Source organism: Littorina saxatilis, linkage group LG1 (assembly GCF_037325665.1).
Source record: "Littorina saxatilis isolate snail1 linkage group LG1, US_GU_Lsax_2.0, whole genome shotgun sequence".
Lineage (NCBI taxonomy): Eukaryota > Metazoa > Mollusca > Gastropoda > Littorinimorpha > Littorinidae > Littorina > Littorina saxatilis.
Genome location: NC_090245.1, coordinates 45,489,678 through 45,500,676, shown reverse-complemented (window position 1 = coordinate 45,500,676; position 10,999 = coordinate 45,489,678). Strand labels below are relative to the sequence as shown.

The window sequence follows — 10,999 nt, the reverse complement described above, 5'->3', positions numbered from 1 at the left end:
TCAAACGAGAATAATGTTGCTGCTGTGTTAAAATTTAAGAACTAAGATTAAAAAGTGTAGATGTGAATAGAAAGAGCGAAACTTAAACTTTCACATGGAACAGTCCAGAGAATTCTACTCAATGATCTTCCGCGCTTCAAAAGCTGGCCGCAAAATGGGTGTATCATAAGCTGGCAGGGAGAAGGAGCATCAGGGTCCTCTTGCACGCGATCTGCTCAACCGTTGTGAACACAGTAGACCCAAATTTGTTGTTACTGTAGTCACTGATTATGAGACTTTGGTTTCCTTCTTTTTTAGTGCCAGAGAACACAGAAACAAAGCGTGTCTATACCAAAATGACGAGATGCATCACATTTGTAAGCGAGGTTTTTAAAGCAGAAACAGGGCTATTCACTGTATTTTTCGAACGCGAAGGTCCCGTTGCTGTCGATATTCTGTCTACTAGCAGCACTGTCATTGTCACGTACTATGCAGAAATCTTTTTACCCAAAATTACTTACGAGTTTCGCAATCAGCGACCAAACTGCGAAACCCAGACTACTCTTCTCCTTCATGAAAATGTCAACCTCCACAAAAGACGGGCCGTAACTCCATTACTAATAGACCAAATGATCCCATTTTTGCCTCACGCATTCTTCAGACCTGATTACACCTCTTGTGATTTCTGGTTATGCCCTCTTTGAAAATCAGACTTTTTGCCAACAAGTTTCACTGCACACAGGACCTCAAAAAAGCCGACAAATCAGAGCTCAAAGGCAACCCCAAATAAGGCCACATTAAGGCCTCTTCTGATTGGCTTAGGCACTTGTGACTTTGCATCGATGTAGCAGGAGAGTAGTTCTAATGACTGCTGAATTTTGGGCCAGATACGCCAGTCTCTGCGAAAATCACAGTTGATCATTTTGTTTGGATCATACTTCGTACCAAAGTGCAACGAAAATGAAATAATTGCATAGTAGACTTGAGGAGTAGTTAACGCGAAACAACCATTATTACAACACATTGAAACAGCGCGGGAATTAAACATTTTCAGTGAAGGAACAGCAATAACGACATTTAAAATGTAGTGGACCAGACGCGGCAGTAGTTCAAATAACCGTACGGCGCCTAGCGCGGGAACTGAACTTGTTCAGTCAAAGAACAGCTTGGTGATACATGTATAGTAAAATTGAGCCGGTGTAACGATGTGAGATTGGCCCCTCTGTCACCTCACCCCCTCGATATACATGTATATATATACTCGAGACTGAAATATTGCTATTTCATATGTTACGTGGATTTCCATTGGTCAATTGGGCAAAACTGAGCTCAGTGCAAAAGTGATATCGACGACATTTCCGTCGATATCCATATGGCGATAACTTCTTCTTGAGGAGCCAAATTCACTATTGTAAACAAAGTGGTCTGTTACTCTTATCGGGGCCTGGAATCTTTTCGCGGCATGCGTCTTGGACAACCCGATAGCGGCAAGCCCCCACCCCCCACCGACCGGACCGTCGGCGCGCTGTGTCTGTTACACTAGGCCTTGGCAGAAACAAGATGGGTTAAAATCTAACAGGCCCCTGATCTTAAGACTTTTTTTTAATTGAAATAAAATCGAATTCATTAATATTATGTTGTCTGTGCGCTCGTCTTTACTCATACACTCACAGGTTTCGTACCAGTGTAACATCCCCCCCCCCCCCCCCCCCAGCTTAAAACTCTTTGTTTGGCGACTTACTACTGCAGAACTTAGAACTTAACCCTCTAGAACCTGCTCATGCTAGCAGCGTTTCTAAACTTGTTTTTTGTGATGTTTGGTAATTCATTATCTCCAGGCAAATATATGCACTTTTATACAGCCGCGAAGTGTGTTACGAAGTGGTGTGTGTTGCGTGTGCCTATGCACACTAGCTTGGCTGAGGAGGGTGGAAAGCCATGCAGCTCAGAATCAGATACCGATCAAAGTCACTGTGAAACCTGCGATGAGACCCTCTTTAAAACACATCTCCATAATCCCGTAACTACAATATTCCTACAAAACGCAAAAGGGTTACTGGGTTGGTTGTTTCCAGAAGTTAATTTTAACCTCAAAGAGCAACAGTTTGCTAATCATTGTACGCATCACGTTGGTCTGCAATTTAGACTGCTTTGTGATCTTCGCAGGTTTCACTGTCTCCTTTGGAATTGGGTCTGAATGAAGTTGGCGGCAACGAGTGAATTTGTTTGCCTCAAAGCGAATGTCCGATACCGGTCGTTGTCGTAAAGAAATAGTCTCAGTAAATTTGCAAAAAATACACTATCCTCGTTTTCTAAGCCATTTTTCTCAAAGGTTTGGTAAACCGAGGCTTTTTTGTTTTCAAACGCTTATGATTCCGTCAGAAACATCGAACACGCTTTAAATGTTGCAACAACAACATCATAATCCAAACGCAGGTAAAATACTCTCTAACTATACTGAATTTGTGTTTGTAGTGCTGTAGTACAAGTTCCTTCAGTTTTACACTACATTTTTAGCTTGAAGGGATTGTAGTATGTTATATTTTGCAATATGAATAATTGTACATATCAATATAATGAAAAAACAAGCAAATCGAGTCCAAACTTTTAGGTTTCCAACCTGGCAACTGAATAACGAGATGGCGTACATTTTGTCGTCTGCTTCCCCCTCTCTTCATAAATGTAGAAAAAGTCCCCGAGTTTCCCCCTTCTTCTTGCCTTGGCTGCAATGTTTACGCGGCTGGGATTTATCACCGCGCGGCTCGCTGACAAGATAAAATAAACAAGCTTCCCCACTGGAATTGGGAACTAGTGGCCATATCAGTTTTGATTTCGATGACCTCTTTATTGCTTCCCCACTTCAAAAACAAAAACACCTAAATTTAAAAACAAACAAATATATATGAAAATGTAATTATCCCAGAATTTAGTTGAGCAAGTGACTAAAGACTTTTTGAAAGGAAAGACATTTTAAAATTCTGAAAAGTACAAGAACTTGAAAGAGTGAACAAAAAGAAATAATAATCAGAGGGAGGAATATGGAACAGCCAAAACTGAGACAAATACTGTTGTAATTTCTTTACAGAAAATACAAAATGTCCAGAGAATTAGCAATATATCTAACATTGACTGACTGTGTGATGATATCTTCTGCCATTTGTCTGTTTCGACAGTGATATCAAAATCTCGACCTCCGGTCTCGATTTTGATATCACTGTCTCAACAGACCATAGCAGAAGATATCACACAGTCCGTCAATATTGGGTAATGTTGTTTCCTGGTAAAATTAAAGAAGTGAACTTATTTAAGGACGAAAAGCATGTCAGTTTCTTGCATGTGAAGAAAATTGGTGGTAACATTTAAAACATTTCACCCCAAAATTCGATTTCTTCAAAACGTGTACCGAGTGGTTATATATATATATACACGTCCCTTGAATGAGAAGGGAAACATTTTAGGATGAATCAAAATTCTAAGTTTAAATTAAAACATTGGTTGAACAAATTTGACCCCATGAATGTAAGGTACCCAAGGTCGCTCGTCAGTACTATTGAAGGGTGTTTTTTTGTTCAGCGTGTGGATCAACGAGGCCGAGGGCGAAATTAAGGTGACAGGGGGGCCAATCACACATCGCTACACCGGCAGTGATTGAACACGAAACAAATAGAGCAGCGCTCAAACTACTGTGTCCACACTCGAGCCCTCGATCAAACTACATCTTTCGCACTCCGAGGTTGACGCCGTTGGTGCCCCAGACGCTGTTGTGGTAGACCATGACACGCGCGTGTTCCCTTTTGAAGCTTTCTGGCGGCGAGTGCAGTCTATGGCCTGGTTCACAATTGGACATCACTGGGATTTCCCGATTATCTTCCTGAAGAAAACAACAACAACGGGGTAACTAGTATAAGTTCAACAATTCTCGATTATCTTCCTGAAAAACCCCACCCCAAATGGGGTTAAGTTCAACAACAGTGTCCTAACTGACTAGTTCTTGCGAGGAACCAAACTTTGCAGACGGTGATAATCCGGCCACCGCAGTTTGTTGCAACTGAAGCAAAATAATGAAGAAAAGCCGGTGATATCATTGACTTTGGAATTCGATTCATTCGATGAAATAAAATAAAAACAAACCACACAAACACATACGGCCGGGCAAACCGCACACAGAGAGATGCACACTAACAAATTGCCCCCCCCCCCCCCCCATACATGTCATACATACACATACAAAAGCAACCCCCACGCCCCCCCCCCCCCCCCCCCCCCCCGGAATAAACAGTCCCGGCTGCAAGCGACACCCTCTTGTATAATGATAATGCACACACTTACGTCCAACCGGGCATTATTCTTGAACTGATGCAAGTTCCTGTATTCGTCCTTGGTGACCTTGGGGTCCCAGTCTGGTTGCAGTTTCATGATACGGTCATACACACGTAGCGGTGTGGGCTGTGGTGATACAACAATCACATGATACGGTCATTTACACGTAGCAGTGTGAGCTGTGGTAATACAGCAATCACATGATACGGTCATACACACGTAGCAGTGTGGGCTGTGGTAATACAACAATCACATGATACGGTCATACACTCGTAGCAGTTTGGGCTGTGGTGATACAACAATCACATGATACAGTCATACACTGACACGTAGCAGTTTGGGCTGTGCCGGGACGGTGATACAACAATCACATGATACAGTCATACACACGTAGCGGTGTGGGCTGTGATGATACAACAAAATGATTACATGATACAGTCATACACACGTAGCGATGTGGGCTGTGGTGATACAACAATTACAAGATACAGTCATACACGCTTAGCGGTTTGGGGTGTGGTGATGCAACAATCACAGGATATACGGTCATACACATGTAGCTGTTTGGGCTGTGACGACACAAAATTCAGACCCTCAGTCCCGGCCCTACATTTTAGAACGAAACTGTGTTAATACGTGAACGTGTGTGTATGTGTGTGTGTGTGTGTGTGCGCGGTGTGTCTGTGTATACATGTGTGTATTGCGCGCGTGAATTCGTGTGTTTGTGTGTTTGTCAGTGTGTATGCGTGTGCGGCATGCGCACGTGCGTGCGTGCGTGTGCCGTGTGAGTGAGTGTGTGAGCGTATGTGTGTGCGTGCAGTGCGTGCGTGTGTGTGAGTGAGTGTGTGAGCGTGTGTGCGTGCGTGCGTGCGTGTATAGTGTAATGAAAGTGATTTATTAATTACACATTATCATGCTTCCATTTGAAACTTCGAGGTCGTCATCGTGGATTGACGCCCGACCAAAGCTAATTGTTCGCTCCGTCGGGCTTCAATTAGACTTTGGGAGGGCGTCAATCCACGATTCTTATCATATTAATTTGTATTTTTTCTTATGGTTTCCTTTGTTTACATATGTTTCAGTCTTTTACCTTCACTTTACATTAAAGAATTTGGTAAAACTACCTGGGGCGTGATAAATGCAAGAATCCGCGAGCCAGGACAGTAAAAGAACTTCGTGGGCCACCAGTTCACCAGTTATGAAGAGGGTCGGCAGTATATTTTTCACTGTGATCAAATAAAAGAGAAAGGCCAGTCACCACGCACATCCTCGGCTCGCATGCAATGTACTTATATAGCAAAGGGAATGCCTGTAATTCACACAGAGCAATCACTTGGTCTTAAACGTGCACAAGACAAAAACTTTCATACTGGGGGAGCGAGCCAGTCTGAAGAGTACTCGGGTCCAGCGCGAGCGTTTTTTATTTGAACTCACAATCGGTCGCAGACGAACGCCGTAGACGCTTCTCGCCTGAGCCAGTTGCTCGGGCCGTGCGTCGTGTAGAGGGGGCTTAATGTTGCAACGCACGTTGGTCGTCTGCTCGTGGTGTTTCATGATCTTCTTTTCTTTCTATGTATAAGCAACAACAAAAAAGAAAAAAGGGTAAATGATTAAGACGTTAAATTCATGACAAAACAACAACATTACGCTCATAAGTACGTCGCCCCAATGGCCTGTAACGGGGATCAACAGACAAACACTTATGGTAGAGATAATGAACTTAGCTTCACAAGCGTTGTTGAATTAAGTTGAATTAAACTTTCCAATAATCTTGTTTTTTGATTCTGAATTTCAGAACGTCTATCTGTTTTGGGGTTTTAACAAGTAAAAGAAGCATAATCTTAATTGTAGGGGAAGGGTTCCTAATATGGACCACTTTTTGTTTCATGCTGAAAACAAGCTTGTTTTCTTGCGAAGAAGTTTCATTTTGTGTTTGGTAGTCCTTCTCTCTTAGGTTAATCGTTAGGCCTAATTAGAGTGAAATAGCTTTGATAGACATTCAGCAAAAATTAGATACAGAAAAAATCACAAATGGTCCATATTAGGAGCCTGGGCGCCTAATATGGACCAGTGAGGCGGCCTTCACGAATCACGAAACTCGAAAAGCCCCATATACTTCAAAATAACATGATATAACTTAGTGTGCAAGTCAGACTAATAAGGATAAGGATAGGAGGATAAGATTTTATATAGTCCATGAGGGTAACCTCACAGAAATTCGGGCTGCTTTCTCCCTGGGGAAAGCGAGCTGCCATACAGTATACGGCGCTACCCATTTTTTTTTCCTGCATGCGTGTCACGTTTTCATGTTTCCAAGCCCTGAGACTTAATGCCGTGTGAGATGGAATTTTTTTTACACTTTATTCCAAGTCACACGGGTATTTGGTGGACATTTTTATCTATGCCTATACAATTTTGCCAGGAAAGACCCTTTTGTCAATCGTGGGATCTTTAACGTGCACACCCCAATGTAGTGTACACGAAGGGACCTCGGTTTTTCGTCTCATCCGAAAGACTAGCACTTGAACCCACCACCTAGGTTAGGAAAGGGGGGAGAAAATTGCGGCCTGACCCAGGCCTGAACACGCAACCTCTCGCTTCCGAGCGCAAAGTGCGTTACCACTCGGCCACCCAGTCCAGTCAAAATATGCTTTAGATTTATCTGTTTCGGGTTGATGAAAGCATTATTTGAAGCACACCAGGAAACTAAAGAAGCTTATCAAAAACAGAGTGAAAATAAGTGAAATTATCAACTTCCACGAAAAGAAGACTATTGGTTATATTTTGTTTAAATCTCGAGGGCTAGTTATAGGTTATTTTCAGCAAGCTTCTTAATGAATTAATGAAAATAGCCTTTAGCTTTTATTTTCTTCGATTTGTTGAAGGTGGTCCATATTAGGGGTCTCACACATACTTTGAGATTTTGCTATCCTTTTTTGTTTGCAGTAGAAACTCGGGGTCAACACTGCTAAAATGTAACAAATACGGTCTTAGCTGTCATATACAGCAATTTTTGTGCGATAAAAGCTTTGGCTGTAGACAGAAACGAGTCCGTTTTAGGCGGCAAATTTAGAGTGAACCCTGCCAAAAGTGAAAAAAAAGAGAAAAAGCCTAACGGTTTTAAGGTTTGTGTTTCTACAACTGTTTTGACATGTGCAAGTTATCCAGAGAGGGTGAATACAGCGAATGAAATTGTTCTGAGCGCTCTAGTGCCGTTAGTTTGTCAGAACAGAAGGTGGTCCATATTAGGAGCCGGTCCATATTAGGAGCCCTTCCCCTACATGTGTAAGAAGAGAAACTGAAGTTTGTGAGTTTTTCTTTTAGCAGCTTGGCCTGCTTAGTTATTCTGCTGTTTGTTTGAGAAGGGGCTGTGTCATTTGCAAGGATATTACAGGCCTATTTGCCGATAAGAGTTTGTTAAAATCAAGGAATCTAATTAGAAGAAATATGAATACATTCTTGTCAGTGTGCCCGGGTACCTTTGGTCCCTTTCCAAAGCAAGGAAACATATTTGGCTGAATAAACAACGAGGAAATTGATGGAATCCTGTCCTCGCTATGTCTCCCAACTTGCCCCTCCGTTCCGGCCGCTCTGTATCCAACATACCGCATAGTACTTTTGAATTTACTTCCGGGACGTACCCCCTGATAAGACTTTTTGACTGCTTGAAAAAGATACAGTTTTTGATAACAAGAGTTTGAGCGGCATCGACTCTACCTCTACCTTCTACTGTGTCACGCCTTAGATGTGAATAGTGGTGTTCTTTTAGGAGTAGGTTGAGAACAAAACAGAAAATAAGATTCAGGTATGATGCTGAATCGGTGTCCCATGACCCACTCGAGACAAGAAACAACAATAAACAAACTAATACGACGATGTTCTAAAATTATGCGGTCGGATTTGTATTGGTTGTAAAACAGTGAATATTCTTGCTTTTAGTTAGGCCGCAAACTTTTAACACGTGGTCCTTTTCCACGTGTTTCAGACACACCCCTTGCTAGTGACTGGCCGATAATGTCACGTGGGAAAGTTTGCCTCACTGAAAGCAAGTGGTTTTACTCTTTCACAGCCCATACAACCCCGACGGATTTATTTCCGAACATCGTGTATTTTTGCTTTTACTGACCGCAATGATCTGTCGGTGTCTCCATAGTTGCTGGTTGCCAGTGTAAGGCACGGTGTATCCCGTCGAGTAGGCTGACATCTTGCTCCTCACCAGTTATTTCCCTTCAATGACTGGACTGCTTAGCTCCCTTTGTCGAAGAGTTGCTGTTTCTGTATGTATACTGTTTTCTCGAGACTGGACTGGAAGAGTCTGTCCGAGTGCTGCTGCCTGAACACACAGTGCACACGCACGCACGCACGCACTCACGCACGCACACACATACGCACACACATACGCACACACACACACACACACACACACACACACACACACACACCGACACTTTCTGTACAGTGATGTTCCAATGACTGCGATTTCCAGCAGACTAGAGTCAGATCGCATCAAGATAACTACTGGAGCCTCCGGTTTCGTATCTGTCAAGTTCATCTCTGAGTTGTGTGCAGTATTCATGCGCTTGCTCCAATGTCAATGTGATTGAGACTAACTGACATCCCAAGCCTAGATAGCTGCCGCCCCTGCCTTCACAACATCTGTGTATTAGTACTCCGTCTTGGATCGATAAACCATATCCTGCAAGTCTAACCGCATTTGAGAATGGTTGTTCAGTCGAACATATTGCAGTCACGGTTTCAGTCTTCTTTGAATGTTCTAAATCAATGTGTGGATAATAATAATAATAATAATAATAATAATAATAATAATAATAATAATACGAGAATTTATAACGCGCACATATCTCACCACAAGGCGACTCAAGGCGCACTCATACACATTCTTTCGCATTAACAACTCATGCACACTCATATAATGGATGGACATAATGAACGCGGTCTTTCTACTCCTTTGAGGTAAATTATTGGTGGTTTTAAAAAGTGTATAGATGAAGAAGAAGCAAAGTAATACACAGACAAGAAGAGTATTTAACTATGAAGTTGACAACATACCTGTGGGAAACCCAAGGGGAAGGACCACTGAACCCCGAGAAGTAATTTTCAGTTCTGCACCTCGGCTGATACAGACTTGGGTACATGACGTCATGATCTTTTACGTCATGGATTTGTGTCTCGGTCATCCGATGAAATGCACCAAGTCTCGGTCGGCGTATATCGGTTTTGGAGAAAATACCGAAACGACAAAAACAAAAACAAAAACACACAAATACACAAACAACCGTTTGGATTTCTAAAACAGTTTTCAGCGACTGTTCTAATTTATCTATTTGTAGATCTTTCTACTTATTTATTCATTTATTTAGTTTGTGTTTGAAAAAAGTGTCTGTTTAGATTAGGAACCGTTTTAGTCGGACTGAATGAGACCAAAGAATGTCTTTTTCCGTGGTTGTCACCATGTTTGCCCTGAATGAGTATTTACGTGTAGATTTTGTCTTAAATCATGCACACACACACACACACACACACACACACACACACACACACACACACACACACACACACACACACACACACACACACACACACACACACACACACACACACACTCTAACACGAACACACAACCTTGTATAACTGTCGCTAAATCAAGTTAAATGCGTTCGCCTATGATGCTATCTTTTCTCAACTGTCAGACGGTTGCATGATTATTTATACATAATTAATATTGTTATTGTGTCAACATCGCTATCCACTAAGTCAGTGTGGATACATTACTTGCTGTTCCTTTCACCGCTGGATGCCGCACGAAGTCTTTAGGCCTACCACGCATTTCCCGTGATCTACATGGTGCTGGATTTGCCTCCGACGAATCGAGTTGAAAAAGTCGAAAGAAAACGGTCAAATATGTGGCTTGTAATTATCGCAGGTGGCCTCTCGTGAGAGCCAGAGAGGGATGGTTTGGTTACATTTATAAAGAAAGGGATAACAGGAAGCGCCCTTAATTGGAATCTGCGCCACTCACTGTACGGGTATATTACTGTTTTATACAACTTTGTTTTCTCTTTGAGTAGTATTCAAAGTTTGCCCTTTATTTTTTATTTGTTTTGAAAGGAAATTGGTTTTGTTATGGCGTGGGGCTGCAAACTAGCTTTCACACGTTTTACGAGGGCAAGAAACTTATAAATGCCAGTTCTTTTCGTCTGGACACCAGACAAAAAAGAAGAAGATGAATACCTATTATATAAGCAATTACTTGACCTACATCAAGAGTAAAAGTTTTGCATCCCATTAAAACAGCCTTCAAAGGAAAATGTCGAAGTTATGAAGCCATTTAACCTCGGTTTTGTGTGTGTGGATCTCGTTGTGGACTTTTGTCTTTTTCATTTTGCGAGACAAGTTTCTCTCTCTCTCTCTCTCTCTCTCTCTGTGTGTGTGTGTGTGTGTGTGTGTGTGTGTCTCTCTCTCTCTCTCTTTCTCTCTCTCTCTTAAGAGTCCAAAAGACCTCTTGGGTCGGAGGAAAAAATAGGGATATGCAAACCATTATTTTTGTACGCAATACCGAGGTGAACCTGTTTGTACCACTAAGCTGAAGGGTTGGTTTGAAAAGAACTGAAAGATTTTTTCGAGTGAAAGAAAGATATTCGTTTAATAAATTAACATCTTTTCTCCGTTTTTTTCTGCG

General features: G+C 42.0%; 2 protein-coding genes across 2 annotated transcripts in view; both read right to left on the bottom strand.

The window, feature by feature from the left end:
* Positions 1 to 10,999, bottom strand: part of LOC138971102 (uncharacterized) — a 41,273-nt gene that overhangs the window by 28,315 nt on the left and 1,959 nt on the right. The window lies entirely within an intron of this gene.
* On the bottom strand, positions 2,803 to 9,457 carry LOC138971095 (uncharacterized). Its single transcript, XM_070343710.1, has 5 exons — positions 9,370 to 9,457; positions 8,426 to 8,632; positions 5,734 to 5,868; positions 4,309 to 4,425; positions 2,803 to 3,850 (listed from the first exon to the last, which is right to left on the bottom strand). The coding sequence occupies exons 2-5, from the start codon at positions 8,501 to 8,503 to the stop codon at positions 3,692 to 3,694; spliced, it is 489 nt and encodes a 162-aa protein (XP_070199811.1). The 5' UTR covers positions 8,504 to 8,632; positions 9,370 to 9,457; the 3' UTR covers positions 2,803 to 3,691.